At 32.6% G+C, this 22,077-nt stretch overlaps 2 protein-coding genes across 3 annotated transcripts in view; one reads left to right on the top strand and one right to left on the bottom strand.

Annotated features, from left to right (window-relative positions):
* Positions 1 to 22,077, top strand: part of LOC140439250 (neuroligin-1-like) — a 397,801-nt gene that overhangs the window by 99,821 nt on the left and 275,903 nt on the right. The gene's annotated exons all lie outside the window — the stretch shown is intronic.
* Positions 20,509 to 21,197, bottom strand: LOC140438576 (uncharacterized). Its single transcript, XM_072528239.1, has 2 exons — positions 21,030 to 21,197; positions 20,509 to 20,970 (listed from the first exon to the last, which is right to left on the bottom strand). Exons 1-2 carry the CDS (start codon positions 21,195 to 21,197, stop codon positions 20,509 to 20,511), a joined length of 630 nt encoding a protein of 209 aa, XP_072384340.1.

The raw sequence follows: 22,077 nt of genomic DNA on the forward strand, positions 1-22,077 counted from the left end.
GACCTAAGCTGAATTTTTCTGTGTCTTCGTGTAGTCGTATACTTGATGTAGCGTTCTCGTAGATGTTTTTGATTAGTGACGTGTACCTGTAATCTATTCGGCTTTGATTTAGGGCTTCCAGTACGGTTTCAAACTCTACAGTATCAAAAGCCTTCTCGTAATCGATAAATGCAAGAACCAGTGGTATGTTGTACTCGATGCATTTTTCAATTAAGATCTTTATGGTGTGCAAATGGTCATTTGTGCCATATCCTCTCCTAAAGCCTGCCTGTTCTTTGGGCTGATAGAAATCTAGTTTAGGTGTTAGTCTCTTTGTTAAGATTTTCATAAAGAGTTTATACATATGTGTCAAGAGGCTGATGGGTCTATAATTTTCTAATTTAGTAATATCACCTTTTTTGTGTAACAAGACTGTCACTGCATTGTTCCAGTCTTTAGGAATCGTACCCGCATGTAAGCATTTATTAAACAGTTCGCTTACTGATTTTAATAGAATTTCTCCTCCTGCTTTTATTGCCTCAATAACGAGTCCATCGTCACCAGGCGATCGATGGTTCTTCATTTCCTTTAAAGCTGATCTTACTTCTGACACAGTAATGGGTAAAAGTATTTCCGATCCCTGATTTATGAGAGTCTTTACTCGTGTCGGTAAATTTTCTTGTGATCTTTGGCTGGTATAGAGGTCTTTATAAAACTCTCTAGTTATTTTCAGAATGTTTTGTTTATCTGTTGTTGCCTTTCCGTCTTTATCTTCTAGCTTGTATATTTCTTTTTTACTTTGTGTGAGTTCTCTTTTCATTATCTTTAAACCTTTGTTCTTTTCTACTGTTTGAGTAATTACATTAGTATTATATCTTCTTATATCTCTTCTAATATCCGCTGAAATTCTTTTATTTAGTTTTTTATATTCTTCTTTGTTTCCCTTTTCTTTCTCGCTTAGGTTTCGTCGTATTTCCATGAGAGCTTTTGTGTCTTTGCTAATCTTTTCACTTTTGGTGTAATTTTTCTTGCAGAATTTGAGTTGTGCGATGTGCGTTTCTAACCGAGTCTGTAATTAATTTATTATGATCGTCGATACTTAGAGGTTTGGGATTATTACTCTGTAAAGTTTCTGCTATATTTTTTATGTACGCTTCTGGCTGATTTGGTGAATTCCAAACTATGCGTTTGCCACTGTTTATCATCTTTGCTCTTTCTTTTTGTAGGTTTATCGTTATTCTAGCTCTTACTGGTCTGTGGTCGCTTCCTACTGATAGTTTATTAAGTACAGTGACATCTTGAATAATTTGCTTTTTGTCTGTTATTATATAATCATATTCGCTCTTAGTTCTTCCATCTGGACTAACCCACGTCCATTTTCTACTCTGTTTCTTCTTAAAAAAGGTGTTCATTGCATACAGTTTGTGTTGCAGTAGAAAGTTGGTAAGTATTTCGCCTCTTTCGTTTCTTACTCCGATTCCAAAATCTCCGATTGCTACTTCGTGTTCGTCCTTTTTCCTTCCGAGTTTCCCGTTAAAATCTCCCATTATCAGATTGTAATGGGCCGGTTCCTGCTTTTTTGCTCTTTCGATTTCCTCATAGAAGGCTTCAACAATCTCATCTTCGTAATCGCTGGTGGGGGCGTATACCTGGATTATTTTCAGATTGTATCTCTTATTTAGTCTTAGATTTATATACATAACTCTTGGGGAAATGCAGCCAATGCTCTGTATCATTTTCTGTAATTTTTTGTGTACTAATAAACCTACTCCTCCAGTTGTCGATTCTGTTTCCCCATTATAGTGGAATATGTTGCCTGATTTTAGTTTGACCTGATCTTCACCTCTTTTTTTGACTTCGCTAATTCCTATAATATCCCATTTCACATGTCTGAGTTCTTCCTCCAGTTCCGTCATTTTTTCATCTTTGGATAAGGTTCTTACATTATACGTAATTATGTGCAGCGTTCGTCGTTCTTGGTAGCCTCTTACATCCCGGAGATTCTTTGCACCCTCTGCCTGCTGTCCGTGAATCCTACCGCTACCTTGGTTGGGAACTAGCGAGCTGCCGGGGACTGAGGATTAAGATTAGCTCATTACTATTGTGTACTTAATCCAATAGAATTGTGGTCTCAATTAAAAAGTGATGTGAGGAAAAATAATAATTCTCCTAAATCATGTTCGACTGTTGTAGATTTTAATGTTAAATATATATTTTAATATAAAAGTATTACTTATATGTATTTTTTTTTACTTTGTGGGGTTGTCGTAATTTTGATAAAATGTATCAGTATATAAGTCCGACCCTGTATACAACTATACATAGAATATTAAATCCAAAATATCTGGCAACGAGCAGTACACAGTGGTGTATACAAACTTAAATGTGCAGACTTCCCAAACATTTACATCGGTCAAACTGGTAGAACTTTTAACAAACGTATAGCAGAACATAAAAGTGCTTTTAAAAATAGAAAAACATATTCTACATACGCTCTTCACCTTCTAGATCATAATTATTCTTTTAATGACAAATTTCGAATATTTTACATCCAAAATAAAGGCCTTAAGCTATCTTTCTTAGAATCTATTGAAATAAACAAATTAAAAAATAGAGACATAATTCTGAATAACCAACTTGACACAAACAGTTCTTCCCTTCTTAACCTATTTAGTTAAAGACTATAAATTGTAAACACATACCAAAAATAAATCACTTGAGAAAGGCACTCTATTGAAACGGCTGTAGCGATAAGTTTTTATAATAAATTTTGGAAAAGTTTTTAAAACAAAGTTTTCAGTGTTTTATTGTTATATATATGAATTTCCATCAAGTAACGGTGGAATCAATTACTTATATGATAACTTGTATATTCCAAGACGAAAAGAGTATGAGGCTATAATTTTTTGAAAAAAGGAAAACTTTTAATCTAAGAAATATTCTTTTCTTAAAGACTTATATTTTATCAATATATTGTAAAACCAAACCTAAAAAATGTTTTTACCTCTGATTTATTACATTAAAAAATGGTTAAATTTTTATTTATAATTATTTACATCTGTACATCCCTAAACATCTTCGCATTTTGTAACTTACAGATTATAATTGATGCCTTCAAGAACTATAATTTAAAATAATATATTACAAATTGTTGAGACTTGCGAGTCTCATCGGCCGGTGAGAAATTAGTCCACCACCATGACTACGCTGTCACTACGTAGGTCAACCTTGTAAAAAGTGTTTTTTAAACATTCTAAACATTTCTTGAAAATATAGTTCATTGACTATCTCTAATACCGGTGATTACGTTTCTTAATTGTTATAAAGTAGCAGCAATTAAAAAAAAGAGGTTATCAGCACCTATTGGTTGTAGAAACTTTCTAGAAAGTCAGCAAGCCTAATCTGTAAGTTAAAAACTACTGCAAAGATTAGAGGGCATCATCCTAGCTTTAAAAGTTGATAATAAAAATAAAATTATATTTTTAATGTAATAAATAAGATGCAAATCAATTATCTAGGGTTATGTTTTACATTTTACTGATGGTATATAAGTAATTAAAAATAGAATGGGCGTTGGATTAATTTTTCTTGTTATAAAGTTATAGCCTTTTACTTTTTTCGTCTTTGGATAAACCAATTATCATAATATTAGCAAAAAAATAGAGTGATCTGGTTTTACAAAATTTCATTTTAGTAAACATAGAAAAAGCTTTAATCATTTTTCCAAATAAAATATGGAAGTTTTTATAAGGTACGGTTTTTTAATTTGAGTGCTAATGAAGCTGTACCATTGGTCAATTAAACTTCAGTTAAAGTTTATTCTACTTCTTTAAAGTTTCATATTTAAATAATATACAAAAATTTGCTGTTAAATGGACTATAAAAATATTCCTGACATCGCTCTTTATAAAACAGAGCACATTTTAAAAATTCATTACATAATGCTCACTTTTTCACCCATACTTTGGACTAAAAATGGTAGGATTTGCAGTTTCCTATATTAAGTTCATTTATTCATTAATTACCATTATTCAAAAAACAGTTGTTCGGTACAAAAAAAATTAACTCACTTATATTATTCTTCTTTTATCTATTTTGAACTGAACAATATTTTGCGTTTCAATCTTTTCGCGATAAAAGTTACTTGGATAAAGTAAAAACTTTGACAGCTCCAAGTACTGAATTTGAAGCTGTTTTCTTAAAGAAACAACTTTTCATCTTGTTAATGTTGTTTTGAGTAAATTCTAAGGTCCTTTGACCTGGTTTCTCTTATATTTAAATAAAATATTATCTGTAAATCCTTTTAGTACCTTGTACTCGGTAAAGTTGCTTTTAAATTCTCGGTGATTGCAGATAACACCTTTTAATATTGTGTGGATTTCTTGAAATTATTTTAAATTTGTATAGCCGTTAAAATTTTTAGAGAATATTAAGAATATTTTAATATTTTATTTTGATTTAAACAGATAAAGTTTTTTATACTTATATATATTTAGATTTAAACAGATAATACCGTCATTATGTTTTATTACTTATTTCGTTTGGAGTACCAGAAACTGAATTCACTACGAATTTTGACCAGGATGAACGGCATGTGGAATGCAATTTTTAGATTCCCCTGCCGAGTAATTTATCCAGCTGTTTGTTTCGCAAGTTTTAGGAAACACAGTGGTAAAAATTTGAATTCGGTTTCGCTAGGTAGAAATCGTTTGATTTCTCTTTTTATAAAGTTTTTTATTTAAACAAAAACATCAACTGCTAAGGGTTATTTGCGGGAGAGCATATAAAAATTTTAAGCTACACTTATAACCGGTTGGTATACAGTAAAATTTTGTATGAATTATAGTTTACTGAATATATTTGTTCATCCATTCGTATGAAAAAATTATATTACGCTTCCTTGGAGGTCGGACTAAAGATTAATATAAACAAGACGCAAATAATGACTATTCTGGTGCTAAATCGAAATATTGCTGTTGATGGAAGGGATATTGTGCAGACATGGATATGGAGAGGAAACACTAACAGTCACAAAAAAGGTAGTTAATAAGATTTACGTGACTCAGATAGCTATGGAGCGCCAGATGTTAGGAGTTCCTCTGAAAGACAAAATTCCAGACTAAGAAATAAGTCGTAGAAAAAAACAACAGACGCTATCGAAACAATCGCGTCGTTAAAATGGAATTGGGCAGGACACGTCGCCAGATTATCATACAAAGGATGGAAAATGCGTACGAGGGTGGATTGATATAAAACTAGCCTTTGATAGAAAAAACAAGTTTTTTAAAATTAAGTCGATTTATTTCTCAACATAGTCCCCTTTTAACTCGATACACTTAGTAAGACGATGTTCCAATTTTTTTGTCTCATCCGAATAGTACTTTTGCTCGAGCTCTTCAAAATAGGACGAAGTTTCAGCGACGACTTCATCATTTGTTGCGAAACGACGTCCTCCGAGCCATTTTTTTTAGGTTTGGAAACAGAAAAAAATCGCTGGCAGCAAGATCTGGGGAATACGGTGGGTGTTCAACCAATTTATAGCCCAAGTACTGTAATTTTGCCGTGGCGACGGCCGATCGGTGAGCCGGTGCATTGTCTTGGTGAAAGATCACTTTTTTGCGTTCCAAACCGGGGCGTTTTCGACACAATTCGGCATCAAATCGATCCAATAATGCTGCGTAGTACTCACCATTAATTGTTTTGCCAGTTTCCAAGTAGTCGATGTAGATGATGTCCTTCGCATCCCAGAACACAGTCGCCAACCCTTTGCCGGCCGAATGTGCAATCTTTGTCTTCTTCGGCGGCCCTTCGCCGCGTTTGCGCCACTGTTTCGACTGTTCTTTGGTTTCCGGTGTGTAATAATGCACCCAGGTTTCATCAACGGTGATAAATCGGCGAAAAAGATCCTTCGGATCGCGCCGTATCATCGCCAAAGGCGTCTTCAAAGTGGTCACACGTTTTTGAGTTTGATAGATTATCAGCAAACGCGACACCCATCGCGCGGATAACTTTTTCATGTCCAAATTATGGTAAATGATATTGTGTACGCGTTCGTAGGAAATGTTCAGGACCTCTAATAACTCGCGGAGCTTAATTCGACGATCTGCCATAATCATGTCATTGACTTTGTTGATCATTTCCGGCGTGGTGACTTCATTTGGCCTCACCGGACGCTCATCATAAAAAAAAATTCAGCTTTCCAACACATTACTGTTGCTAACGAAGTTGCAACCTCACCGTAAACTTCGTCCAGGTCGGCTTTGATTTGCACATTTGAATACGATACTCGACTTTTTCCATTTCTCCGAAAACACAAAATTTGCTTGCTTTAATAATGAGTTAATGTGTATTATAAAGACGATATTAAAATATTTTATGCAAAAATATTGACAACGGATATATTGAACAACTTAACACGTAATGTAAGCATATATTACTCAAAACTGTTGCCTCTGACGTGTTTGAAACATTTTTTTGCTTAAACATCAGTAAACATTAGATTTAATACAACGTATGCGTAAACGATTTGGCAAGCTTCCAACCGGCAATAAAGTGGGTTTTGTAAATCGTCATTCAGAAGTCAATGTTCATAACTATTGTAACGTTCATCTTGTTTAGGTAATTTAACCGAAAATCGTTTTATTTTCTTTGGAGGATTTCAAAAACTGTCTTCATTTTCTCTGTCTTCGCTCCTTGCAACTTCTGTACTATTACTTCTTTTAGGTCTTAAACCTCCAATCAGAAACTCTCCCAAAGCTACTCTGAGCGAGAGAAAATCTAAAATATCTTTTCTGTGAGAACAATTACCCCTACAGTCCTTGTAACGATTAGTTTGCCTACCACATAGGGTATTATAATAAGGGGTTGAATATTTGAGACAAAAATTATTAGGGTAAAGATAGGGCAAGAAAAATAAAACGAAACTGTGCGAACGGTTACGCAAGGGATATTTGGGGAATTGGGTCATGGATAAGTAAATGATAAGGGGGTTGGTATTGGGGCAACTACGAAAATGAAACAAAGGGGTACTTACATCTCCTAGACAAACAAAATGCAAGAAGGTTCTCAAGCTATTTAAAATAGGGACGCGGCTTTGAATAATCTTCCTGCTGGATGAAAGAAAAAGCTCTTTCTTCCTAAAAACAAAAAAAAAGGGTTAGAAAGTTAGTTAAGAGAAATAAACAAAATGGTTTAGGAAAAAAATTTAATATTTATTATTGTCTCACTACAAACAGTTACAAATATAAATAATAACAATAAAATACAAAATATCAAAAACAAACTTACTATGAACTATCCGTTTACAAACTCTAGAAGTTGGAGATGCTACAAGAACTTACAATTGTTACTGGGCGATAATTTGTAGCAGAAATAAATTATTACAAATGAAATATATCTTTTTTAATGGGACTATATATAAAGATTAACCTTTTTGTAAAAAAACAAAACAAAAACAAGTTCTGTTATGATTAGGTAAGCGTCAAAAAAATAAAGCTAGCTGTCATATGTCAATATTAAATTTTAAAATTGAGAACAATCAGCTAAGCCACATCCTAAGATCTACAATTTTAATTACTACTAATTTCTTAAACTGTTATGAAAGCAATTATTATTAGAAAATGTTTATTTTTCCTTTCAACACAAAAGAGTTACCTGGATTTCACTAAAATTTTTCAAAATTTCTGGGGTTAGGAACTGGACTTACACTCTCTGCCACACAAACAAATTCATCTCCAAACTGTGGAAATATGCTGAAACGTCTTCTTAAGACAAACAAATTGAGAATAGAAGTTGTTCACTGGACACAAACTTTAAAACTCTGCTTCTTTAAAAACTGGAATAGGTATAATTGGACACAATGGCTACATGTGGTTATCCTTCAAAGTTGTTGTAGACGACACAATTCTCTTAGATACTTTGAAACACAGAAACAGTGATTACTCTTTCAAAACTGACACATTACATTGTTCACAGCGTGTTTGTTCTCTTTTCAAGATTCTTCCAAATCTCCTTAAAACTGTAACTATTAACTGCTCACTACATATTTTCCATAACATAAGACGAAAAAACACAAAAAAATTACAAATTTGAAGAAAAATTTGGATTAACACTAAAGCCAACTGCCTTTGATAGCGGCCTCAGCGAGAGTGATGTAATTCTCGTCTCCGCAAAATCTTCTCAGTGATCTAAGTTGATGTTTATTTCAGGCGCAATATTAAGCAGAAAACGATCAAAGAATACCGAGGAAATACCCATTTGTGATATATACACAAACTTTAAAATGTGTCTATTGGCGGTGCAAAAAGGATTGAAATAACATTTCGGTATTTTAGCATATACGATAGGAAACACAAATACATTGAAAATATTCTTCGGTGTTTTAATACATACAGGGTGATTTTGATATAAACCAAAGAATTTAAAAATGCTACATCCTTAATACACTCCATCTAACTGTTTACTAATGCTAATTCGAATAGCTGTAGAATTATTTTGACTGTCCACTTACGAGTTTTGAAATATGTCCTTATATGTTATTATTGTTGAGTAAATATGTGCGAGCAGTTTCCGGAAGAGTCTCATAAATTGGTTTGCGTTTACATTTTCGATATTAAGTAAAAAATCCCGAAGTTTTTTACCCACTACTATAAGTCATAAAAATAAAAATAGACGAATTTTATAATGACCTATTTAAAGTATTAGATGAGAACTTTATACACTTCATTATTAAAGACGACACTTAATGCAAAAATTTGACAAAAAGCAGATCTATCAGAAACGATACTGGATAATTATTCTATGTTATATACCAAATGAAGAGCTTCTTCTGCAAAAAACTACCAAAGACGATGGACGAGATAAAAGCATCTGACGTTTTCTTGTGTATTCCCTAAACATTTTGTTCACTGCGTCAAGCTCACCTTTAGTTTTCTATTTTTTATTATTTATTTAAAATCTTTCTTATCCTTAATATGAGTAGCCATTTATTTTTATTTTAAAACTATATTTTCCTTAAAAAGATAGTTAAATTTTTGATTGCACTGACGCTAAAAAACCGAATTCTAGCGAACTAAATTTTCTCCTTTAATTTATACATTGCGAAACACAATGCAGTACCAATATGCATTTAAAGTAGTTTTGTAAACGAGGATTGCACACTCTAGTATTCAAATACTTTGTGCACTCCGCATTAATAACGCAAAACAATGCAATCATTTGAGTGATGGACTGTTTTATGCATTGATATCGATTAGCGTTTTCGAAAAAATTAAATATAGTCTTCTTGAATACCTGAAAGAAATGGTTTATTTGAAAAAATATATAAGCAATATAGATGAATGTAGGACTAGACGTTACAATATATATAAATATCGTAAAAAATAGATGATATAACATATTAATACGTGGAATAGCTGAACATATAATACGATGTTATACTAATAATAATGATATCAGGGTTTTTAGAGTTTATTTTATAATGAAAATTACGATGATTTAATGAAGCTGTATAATCGTGTTTCTTTTACAAAAGCTAAACGTTAACTCACTAAATATAATGCAAGTACTGTCTTTTTGTGATCATTTCCCAACTGTTAAACTAAAATATATACAAAACACTCAGACCACACACACTCAGGTCAGTGGGCTTCTCACAGGACTCACGAGATGTCACATATTTGGGTTTGAAAAACAAATTACAGCTCGCCCTCCAGAGGTGCAGCGTCAGGGGTTAGTTTGTTACAATGATCAATATCTACAGGGTTACAAATTGTATACTTGTAAAATATGACTTTTTTTCCACGACTTAAATAATTACATAGTCATATAAGATTCTTATGCTTTTACCCCAATGATAACGCTAAACTATACAGTTTCTAAAAGATGCTCAACTCTACCACAAGATTGAACTACTACTTTATAAATAGGCTTAATGCCTGTTTTACTTCGGTTTTTAGCCTCAATTGACGTTGTCTGACCATCTTTTCCTCGGTCGTCCCAATGATCTTCTTCCATTTGGTGATTTGTCTCTTGCTATTCATACTATTCTATTTTCTGTCATGCTTTCGATGTGTTGATTCCATTCCACTTTTCTTCTTTTGGTCCACGCGTTTATTTAATGTACACCACATCTCACTCGTATTTCCTTACTTCTTACTCTGTCTCTTAGAGTTTGGTTTGTTATTTTTCGTAAGACTTTCATTTCTGTTGTTTCCAGTAGTTTTTGTGTTTTCGCCATATCTGCTCTTGTCTCCGCTGTGTACGTCATTATCGGTCTTATTGTTGATTTATATGTCCTGGTTTTGTTTCCGTTGTGATTAGGTATTTGTTTCTCCAGATTGTGTTGTTCAGACATCCTGCTGCTGTGTTTGCCATGATCACTTGTTTTTGTACTTCTTCCACTTTTTCGTAGCTTAACAGTTTTATTCCCCAGTATTCAATTTCCATCACTTGTTTTATTATTTTGTTATTTACGACTAGTTTACATCGTCTCGGTTCCGCTGATATCTCTATTGCTTTAGTTTTCTCTGTTGAGATCTCCATGTTGTATATGAGCGCCGTATCTTCGAATTCTTTAATTAATCTTTGTAGGTCATCTTCATTTTCGGCTGTTATTATGGCGTCATCGGCGTAGCATATTATCCTTATTTCCTTTTCTCCCATTCTATATCCTCTTCTTTTTTTATTTTTCTCAATGGTTTTTACTAAATCCAGTGATATTCCCTTTTCATATAATAAATGTATCGCGTCCCGAATTCTTACTCTATTAAACGCTTTCTTCAAATCTATCAGACACATATATGCTGGTTTGTTGTATTCCAGCGACTTTTCTTTTATTTGTCTTATTACGAAAACTCCATCCATTCATGATCTTCCTGTCGGAAATCCTTGCTGTTCCTCTTGCAAAGATATTCGTTCGTTTATTTTTGTCGGTATTATTCTTCTTGTCAATTTGAGTGTTGTATTTAATAGATTTATTGCTCGATAATTATTGGGGTCTTTCTTATCTCCTTTTTTGAAGAACATCACCATGATCGCTCTCTTCCATTCATCTGGTATTCTGTTCGGGGTGATTATTTTATTAATAAGAAGTTGCAGTTGTTGTATAAGGTGATCACCTCTATATTTTAAGAGTTTATTTGGTATTTGATCTTCTCCTGGTGACTTTCTGTTTTTTAATTTCTTTATTCCTTCTTTCACATCGTTTTGGGAGATATCGGTCTTTTTTTTCAGTTATTATATTTGGCGTTTCTGGTAAAGGTTCTTCGTTTTGTTTTTTAAACATTTCTGTCAGGAAGGCCACCCATATATCCTCTTGTATGTGTTCTATTTCAACTAGTTCTTTCAAGATTAAACCTAATAGGCATTAGTTAAAGTGATGAAATAAATCGTTTAAGATTCAAATGAATTATTATACTCAACCCAAAATAGCAAATTACTGAAACATACTCTATACTAGCATTGGTAAGTCTAGCTCCTTATCATATTTAATTTTATACTCACAAATATAAAAATTGCTTTATCTAATATAAAATAAGTCTCAGAAACTTATTATATTTTTAAGATAGGGACGGTTATTTTACGCAGCAGTTCATGCTCGAGTCAAATTTCCCATAAATGTCTTAATATTTTGCTTCAAATAGCCTAGAAGTTAACAATAAATATGTGGTCACTTTAACACGCTCTGTAACTATATCACGATTCTCAGTTAAAAACGGAACAAGTGAACATCCATTCTGACCGGTAAAATAAAGCTTCAAACCCCAGAGTAGCTAAAGTGAAAACTTTTAATGGTCAAGACTGTAAATTATAGAGAACCGTTTCGACCCAAAAACTCTAACTTGAAATGATGAAGCGCCCTTATCTTTCTGAATACTAGCAAATTTTGCAGCAGTTTTTAAATTAAAAAGCGTAATTTCGTGACATAACATGACCTCATATTTACACAAAAAGTTTTAATTTAGTAAGTGTGGGGACATGTTTAACATTCTTTCATAAACCAATATAATTGTAAATTTATATGTTTTTTTACATGGTGCAATATGTAAGATTTACTCGGCGAAGGTTAGAGATCGGAGAAATTCTTCAACTTATTATTTAATTTGCATTTTGAGAATGATTTTAGAGTTAAACATCAAATAAGATTAATTTACGTAAGATATATATACAGGGTGACAATCGGGAGCCGGATGTTTTTAGAACGCATAGTACGAAGCTTAAAGGGATGAGAGTGGAACAAGCGCAGCGTTACTACCTCTGTAGTAGTGTATCATTTCAGTAAACATTGAGCAGTGGACGGTAGAACATCGCATGTTTGCATACGATACGTTTATCCGAAATCAAGAATCAGTGATCAATACGCAGCGGCTTTTTCGCACTCACTTTAATATTGGTAGGCGTGGAGCGGTTCCATCTCGCAACACACTCTTAAGATGGATGAAGAATTTTAGAACAACAAGTAGTGTCATGAAAAAAACAGGCAACAAGATCCGAATAGAACAGTAAGAACTCCTGTAAACATACAGCGAGTGAGAGATGCCGTCCTCCACGGTCCGCTCGAAAATATGCAATTGAGTTAAACATTAAGGACCTAAAATTTCACCCCTATAAATTGCAGATAGTCCAGAAATTAATGGAAAGAGATATTGAACAACGTGAGGATTTCACTAGGAGAATGCAAGTTCTTTTGGAGAATAACTTAGGTCAGCATCTTTTAATGAGCGACGAAGTTAAGTTCCATTAGGATGGGCAATAGAATATGCAGTCCATTTAAGGCCTATATTGGAAACCATTAAGACACGAAAGCTGCAATACCTGGGGCATGTTATGCGTAATGAGAGATACAACCTACTTCAATTGATTATACAAGGGAAAATCCAGGGCAAGAGAAGTGTAGGAAGAAGAAGAATCTCATGGTTGCGTAACTTGAGGGAATGGTACGGATGCACATTAATTGAACTGTTCAGAGCAGCAGCATCTAAGATCAGAATAGCCATGATGATTGCCAATCTCCGTCGCGGAAATGGCACGTGAAGAAGAAGAAGTCCATTTAAGTCGATAAAGGAACTACTACAGGATTGCTCGACATCCCCCACCCTGTTCAAAATATTCCTGGAGAAAACCCTGAAACCATGGAACAGAAAGTGCGAAGGAATGGGTATACCAGTAAGGAACGAATATCTATATACGCTAAATTTTGCCGACGACCAAATAGTGATCGCACAAGACGAGGATAACCTCAGTTTTATGATGAGAAAACTGGACCAGGAATATACAAAGAATGGGATGGAAATAAACATAAAGAAAACTGAATACCTAACAACGGAGAATACAGAAATAAAACAGCTGGAAATGGACGAAGGTAAACAAATCAAAGGAACAGACAAGTATAAGTATTTAAAAATTTTGAATAAAATCCTTTATAAAAAGGTATATAAAAAACCCAGTTGGGCTATGTTAAATTGGCAAAACGTTTTCGGAATAAGTATTCCATCATCAGTACCAAGTTAATACATGGATGTAGCCACTAAATATGGGGTTACAAACCCTTTAAAAATTGCTAATTGAAATTTAGTTTACATAATGTCTGTTTTACAATTTAGATGGTAAAGTTACCGTTGGATTGGTAACATGGTGACATATGACTCTGCAATAAGTTGCAAGTCCTGAGACGGTATGTCTACGAGGACTTCAATAAAGCAACAGTTGCTTTATTGAAGTCCTCGTAGACATACCGTCTCAGGACTTGCAACTTATTACAGAGTCATATGTCACCATGTTACCAATCCAACGGTAACTTTACCATCTAAATTGTAAAACAGACATTATGTAAACTAAATTTCAATTAGCAATTTTTAAAGGGTTTGTAACCCCATATTTAGTGGCTACATCCATGTATTAACTTGGTACTGATGATGGAATACTTATTCCGAAAACGTTTTGCCAATTTAACATAGCCCAACTGGGTTTTTTATATACCTTTTTATAAAGGATTTTATTCAAAATTTTTAATATATGGTATACAGCCAAACACAGGAACTTAGTTTCCTTGTGGATTATAAGTATTTAGGTTTCATAATATCAAACAAAGGAACAACGGAGAAAGATATAAAAAATAGAGTAGGACAAACAAGAGACTGCATACGAAAATTGAACCCGGTACTATTGGATAAGAACATCAGCATGAAAACAAAGAAAAAAATATATAATACCATGACAAGAAGTATCCTCACTTATGGGTGTGAAAATTGGACAATAAATAAGAAAACCAAAAACAAAATACGAGCAACAGATATGGAATTCCTAAGGAGAAGCTGCAGAGTAACAAGAAGAGATAGAATAAATAACATGGAGATTAAGAGGAGAATGGGAATGAACTCCGACATAATAGACTACATCGAACAGAAGAGGTTAACCTGGTACGGACATGTCAGAAGAGCAGACCAAACTTGGTGGATAAATATAATAACAGAGTGGAGCCCGATAGGAAGAAGAAAGAGAGGCAGACCCCGAAGATCTTTCAGAGATGAAGTGGACGAAGCAATGAGTAGAAGAAACCTACAGGAAGGGGACTGGCTAAACAGGAAAAATTGGAGAAAACGGTTGAGTGAAGGAATACAGTGAAAACTGTGGAAATCCTTGTATATATATATAGGACGAAATCGTTAATAAACAGAATTACAGGTACTGGGCTCCTGAAAACCGACGAAATCTTCATGAGCGTCGTTTACATTCTCAAAAAGTCACAGTGCAGTGTGCCATTGGTCCGACTGGCATTATTGGGCCATATTTTTTCGAAGAGGCTGGCCATACCGTCACAGTTAATTTTATTTGCTATGTTGACATGATCCAAAATTTTTTGGTTCCAGAACTACGCATAAAAGGGATAAACCCAAGGAATGTGTGGTTTCAGCAGGATGGTGCCACGGCACATACTGCCCATGCTTCAATGAATATTTTCCACAAGCTGTTCCCAGGACAACTCATTTCATTTTTTGTCACCTGTCAATTTGTTATTTTTTATGGAAGTATTTAAAAAGTCGTGTATATGCTAGCAAGCCTAGTTGTTTAATCGAGTTGAAGAACGCAACTCGCCAGAAAATACTGACTGTTGATCGAGCGATGTTAGAGCGGGGTATGGAGGATTTTATAAAGAGGATCGAAAACTATACCCAACGGGATGGTCACCATCTTGATGACATTATTTTCCATACTTAATAAGATTGTAAATGGCATCATATAAGCTTCATTAACTAGATTACACTTTACTTTAAATTTGTGGGGATAGGAACTGGAATTCAAACTCTTTACCACTCGAACAAATTCATCTCCGCTGTGAAAAATGTTCTGAAACGGCTTCTTAATTAGAACAATAATTTGAGGTTGAAATTGGCGGCACTAGACACAGACTTCGGCTCGGCTTCTTACAAAACTGGAACCATCGATGTTATATTTCAAATTTGTTGTACACGCCGTTTAACAAATACCTCAGATTAGATACGGCATACAACAAAAAATAGTGAATACTCTTACTTTAACAGACACATTACTTTGAGTATAGTCACGTTTTCTCACAAATTTTGCCGGCTCTCCAAACTATATACCGACGTCTGCCCACTCTCGTTACTCTTTAAAACCTCCTCTGTAACTACACATACTGCACAATTAACTGCCACTACACACTAGATTTCCATGAAAAGGGACGAAGAATGAGAAAACATTACAAACGTGAAATTTGGACAAACGCTGAAATCAGTTGTCCGTGACAACGCCTCAGCGAGAGTCTCGCAATTATCTTTCCGGCTAAACCTTCTCAGCGATCTAAATGCATGTTTCTTTGAAACGCATATATAAACGCATAAATGTGTTTATATCCACTCGGCGACGCAAATAGGAATTGAAAGAATTCGGTGTTTTAATACATACGATAGAAAATTAAATACACTAAAAATATTGTTTGGTGTTTTAATACATATACAAGGGGATTATGTACAAGGACTGTACAAATGCTACAGTAGTTAGCAGGTTGACCATTTTGGACATCTACTGTGATGAAGTTTTTAACATGTTTCTTAGTTCTGAAAAGTCGATTGTTATGTTTAATGTCTGTGGACCCTCTTGATACGGCATACTATTAAGAGTTTCCTGCTATGTACTCGTTACAGCACTGGCGTAACTGTTTAAACCTTGGAGATTCGATTGAAAGTTATTTTATCGGTTGCGTAATATAATAATAATTAGAATGAAGTAATTAGATAGAAATACAAGATTAGAGTTTAAAGAACTTATATCTGTGGCGTTATTGTAAAAAAATATAAACAATTCAGTAATATGCAGACGTAAAATGTCATCAACCACAACAGATAAATAGTAATACCGCGCTATAAGAAGTATTCACTTCTGTTGGCTCTCACCAAGTGCCACGTGCCGTTTTTTATCTGCTTAATGGACTGTTTGGATCTTATATATATATATATATATATATATATATATATATATATATATATATATATATATATATATATATATACATATATATATATATATTTATATATAGAAAAGAAATTTAATCTTTGCAGATTAGTTAAATAGTAAACTCTTAAATATTGGGGAAATCTGCAAGAAATACTCTAATGTGTATCAATTGTTTCGCCGAACGTTTTCGCCAAAGAGAATTAATTTGGCTTCTTCAGGGCTGAAAGAGAATAAATTATAATTAGCTACCATATATTATCTATTAAAACATTATTGATCTTACCGTAACTTAGAATTGTAGAGTTAGAATATTAAAAAACTTTGCTAGTAACATAGTGGTGTTTTTTGTTACTATGTGCAAAAAAAGTTTTTTATAAGAATTGAAATGTATGGTAGCTTCGAACTTGACACGTAAAGGCTTACCCAAGGTTAATCGAAAAACCCAATGCAACTACATTTAAAAGGAGGTAATTCTTTGAAATGTCGGCAATAACTAAATTTTGATTTTAAATAGTTAAAAGTGAGGTTCTGTTTAAGCCAGAACGCAAGCGCTGACAACTTCATTATAATTGGTATGAATCTTTATGTCGTTAAGGTTCATTGGTAAAAAACGAATAAATTTAAATCCCAGTAAAGGGAAATATTATTTTGATTTTCTTTATTTAATTATATTATTGTTCATGTATTATTGAATCTTATTGAGACGTATCTAAGAAAAGCAAGGGAATGTTATATATTTTTTTTTTTTTTTTTTTTTTTTTTTTTTTTTTTTTTTATATTTTTTTTTTTTTTTTTTTTTTATATTTTTTTTTTTTTTTTTATATTTTTTGTTAATGAAAATTTACATTAACAAAATTGAATTTTCATTAACAAAAAATATATAACATTCCCTTGCTTTTCTTAGATACGTCTCAATAAGATTCAATAATACATGAACAATAATATAATTAAATAAAGAAAATCAAAATAATATTTCCCTTTACTGGGATTTAAATTTATTCGTTTTTTACCAATGAACCTTAACGACATAAAGATTCATACCAATTATAATGAAGTTGTCAGCGCTTGCGTTCTGGCTTAAACAGAACCTCACTTTTAACTATTTAAAATCAAAATTTAGTTATTGCCGACATTTCAAAGAATTACCTCCTTTTAAATGTAGTTGCATTGGGTTTTTCGATTAACCTTGGGTAAGCCTTTACGTGTCAAGTTCGAAGCTACCATACATTTCAATTCTTATAAAAAACTTTTTTTGCACATAGTAACAAAAAACACCACTATGTTACTAGCAAAGTTTTTTAATATTCTAACTCTACAATTCTAAGTTACGGTAAGATCAATAATGTTTTAATAGATAATATATGGTAGCTAATTATAATTTATTCTCTTTCAGCCCTGAAGAAGCCAAATTAATTCTCTTTGGCGAAAACGTTCGGCGAAACAATTGATACACATTAGAGTATTTCTTGCAGATTTCCCCAATATTTAAGAGTTTACTATTTATATATATATATATATATACATATATATATTTATATATATATATATATATATATATATATATATATATATACATATATATATATATATTTATATATATATATATATACATATATATATTTATATATATATATATATATATATATATATATATATATATATATATATATATATATATATTAGAAGTGATTATTTCGACCAAAAAATAATTTATAAATACGTTCGAATTATCGGGTAAAGTGGTCTGTAAGATAATTCGAACGTATATATATATATATATATATATATATATATATATATATATATATATATATATATATATATATATATATATATATATATATATATATAGACACAATTTTTTCTTTAGCAAGTTTGCTATTTTATTAATAGATGTATCTGAATTGCATATTAAATACAAAACTATAGTTGTTTTAACTTTTTTATACATTTTATATTGGGATAAATCAATGGATTACTTGCATATAATATAACTTTATATTAAATGACTTAATTGATTAAATTAGCTTTGATTTATATCCATTGTTTTTTTACAATGTATATTACACCGCTTCGTTCATCATTTTATTTTTCATTAGCATTGAAATATGCGGATTACATTGTTATGCGTGGCCATTTTTTGCGCGAATTCATGAAGCGATCAGTTATGTATTGTATATGTATACTGTATATATATATATTGTAATATTAGAATGAGATGGTTTATCGAATGTTGTAAAATTATATTAATTATTTTTATGTTATATTTGTATACAAAAAATATTTATTGCTTTGTTGTGTTCTTATTTAACTGTCAGTTCAATTTTCTTTTTTGTGTATATTTTTCATTAACAGTTCGCATAAAAGACTCATTTAAAAAGACACTACGATTTTAAGACCAATTTTTTTACATTGGATGTGAGGTAATACAGCAATTTCTGGAATAAGAGTTATGATTAGGTCTTGCTGGAAAATCATGTAGGTGTTTACGAATTAAAACAGTTTCTAAAATATATAAAGAGGGATGAGTTAAAATCCCGTGTTACTTGAAGTAGGTTCTGCAATGTATTATTTTACTGAGGCTAGACTAGTTATCAGATTAAGATCAGATTGGGCAACTGTACTAGAACCCCAAAAAGAAGGCCATATCGAAGATGAGACTCGAACAAAGAAAAATATGTTATTTTGGAAGGTGCTAAATTGATTTCCTTCGAAAGAGATCTTACGTATAGCAGGCTGAGTGGACAGATTCGAATGTAATTAAGGATCAAATTGTTTTGTAATGTCCCTTTGTCCGATTCTTCTCGATCGACGATGGTAATACAATGAAATGTTGAAGTCATGGAGTAAAAATTATAGATTTATTGACAGCTACTGATAATTTCACTATAGTTGTTAGTTATTATATTGCTTGCCTTACACATATCTTCCAGCGTTTTTACCATTGAATCTATCGTTCTTTCACCATCTAATTTTTTTTCTTTTCTAGATGAATTGTTATTCTAAATATCCCTCGATCTATGTATTTATCGCTTAGATGCTCTGGATAATAAAATAGGATACAAAATATAAATTGTCTTCACATACTACGTGCTTTATTTGTCTTTCGGTAGGTGGGCTCTCGTACTATTGGTATTAACTTGTGTATAGGACGAGTAGTTACTTTTCCGTTCGCCTTTTAAACTGTTGCGACTCTTGTCATACCTTCACCTCCGGGATGTGTTTTGATTATCTTCACTAGTGGCCAATTCCCCAGCGAGGTGTCATCCTTCTTTATTATCACCACTTCTTCTTTTTCTAGGGTTGTGACGGCTTTATGCCACCTATCTTGTATGAATATTTTTAATTGCATTATCACTGGCGCAATCCATCCTAATGGGTCATATATTTTTGCTATTTCCGATAACACCAGCCTCTTTGTTATTTTTTTTATGTTCGGTTATATTTATTTTAAATGTACTTACATCTTCAACCGGTGACCAGTGGATTCCTAGCGTTTTATGTATATCTTCTTTGTCTAACGTTTTGAGATCGACACTTTTTAGTTCCTCCGGTATGGTTTCCATTAAATCTTGACTATTACTAAGCCATTTTCTTAATACAAAATTCCTTTCTTGAACATTTCTGTTAACTCTGTTTAAACTTGATAAGCTTCAGCCAACGTTTCTGCACTCCAGCTAGCACGTCGTTTACGTACATGTTGTGTTTAACAATTTCCGCAGCTAGTGAATATTTTAAGTTCTCGTCATTACATTATTCCTGTATCCTTCTTAACCCTTTCAGTCACTGTGTCGTCAATTGACGACACAAGAATTTTAACTCCGTTTAAGTAAATATTAGTTAGTCACAATTTTGTCAATTGACAACATCAAAAACGGGCTCTATTTTATTAACAAAAAATGCTAATATTCCTACCAAAACACATTACCTTTCAAAAGAGTACCACAACTGGGAATAATTTGGAATTATTAACAAAATATATTTCAATACACTAAAAAAAAGCGTGACCGAAAGGGTTAATGTAAGGTATGGCGCTGCCTTCGTACCGTTTACTGTTCACAATTGATATTCCTTTATTGGTTCGTTTACAGACTGTCTACATAATATCTTCTGGTAAACTTGATCTTCTTCAGCTATCTTTATTTGCCTAAACATTTTCTCTAGATCTGCCGTATATGCTATTTTGTACAACCTCCAATTTATTAATATATGTGTAGGATCTTGTTGCAAACGAAGTCCAGAGTGTATTATATCAATGAGACTGATTCCTGTTGAACTTTTACTGGAAGCGTCAAACACGGCCCTGCATTTTGTTGGGATACTATCCTCTTTTATTACTGCATGATGAAGAAGGTAATACTTTTGCTTATTTATGATTTCGGTTTTATTCAATTTCATGTGATCTAAATCTTCATATTTCTTCATAAATTTCCTGTACTCTTTTTCTAGGTTTCTGTCTCTTTGAAATTTCTTCTCTAATTGCAGCAGTCTCGCATATGCTTGCTGTTCCCTAATAGGCTTGTATTAGAAATGAAGGATATTTTAACTTCAAATCTTTCTTCGTTGTCCGTTTTTACGGTTCTTTTATAATATTCTTTATACTCTTTTTCTTCTATTGAAAGAGTATTGCTTTGATCTACTTCTACTTCCCAGTATTTTTTTATTTCTTGATCCATCTGTCGTCTAGATATCATGCTGAGTACTTGTATATTAGGGATATTCTCTTGCTGTGCTATCCCTGACATTATCCAACCCAATTTTGTATTTTGGGTGAGCAAACCATCCTTTGTTCGATCTACTCCATCCAATACTATCAAACTATATTCTTTGGCTCCTAATAGAATATCTATTGTACCTGTTTCATTAAAATTTGGACTAAGTTCCTATGGTTCCTTTGTTTTATTTTTCTTTTCTCCACACTTCGAATTCGATCGTCGATCTTGTACGGAACTGGGGAACAGCTATTCAGGTCACTAAGGGTCGTCTCCTTCGAAGCTCAAATCCAATTAATGCCCTTTGATGTTGTTTTGTCGAGGGACCAATGGACAGATTCGAATGTAATTATAAGGATCGAATTGTGCTGTAATGTCCCTTTGTCCGATTTTTCTCGATTGACGATGGCAATATAATAAAATGTTGAAGATGTGGAGTAAAAATTATAGTTTTATTGACAGCTACTGATAATTATAATATAGTTGTTTGTTAGGTAAGTTTCTACAATAGACTGTGCTCAAATGAGCTGAAATCCCCAATTTATAATTTCACAAATGTATACCTCAGCACAGAGGTTAATGCTTCTACCATACTAACAAACTTTGAACTGTGAGCTTACAATACAATTTAATCTAGGCCGTTATTGCGACACTTAGGAAGTTCAATTGAAAAATATATTATTCGGCAATTGGACTCTAATTACTAAAATATTATTCGATATGTTTTACAATGTTTCAATTATACACGGTGAAACTATAAAAGGTTAAGAAGCTAAGAATAATGTGAGATTACAAATTAAGGGATTAATTTGTGATAGAACACTGAGGCTAGTTTCTTACCTAACCAATAGATATGGAGGGACAATTTAAGGTTACGGTCTATAAAAATACCAAGAGATTTTGCAGAATCAGC

This window comes from Diabrotica undecimpunctata, chromosome 4 (assembly GCF_040954645.1).
Source record: "Diabrotica undecimpunctata isolate CICGRU chromosome 4, icDiaUnde3, whole genome shotgun sequence".
Taxonomy (NCBI): domain Eukaryota; kingdom Metazoa; phylum Arthropoda; class Insecta; order Coleoptera; family Chrysomelidae; genus Diabrotica; species Diabrotica undecimpunctata.

Excerpts from the sequence above, each read along its gene's own strand:
- LOC140438576 (XM_072528239.1), bottom strand. The coding sequence starts at position 21,197 with ATGTCAGGGATAGCACAGCAAGAGAATATCCCTAATATACAAGTACTC. Across the intron at positions 20,971-21,029 it reads AAGAATATTATAAAAGAACC|CCTATTAGGGAACAGCAAGC; the intron begins GTAAAAACGGAC and ends TTCTAATACAAG.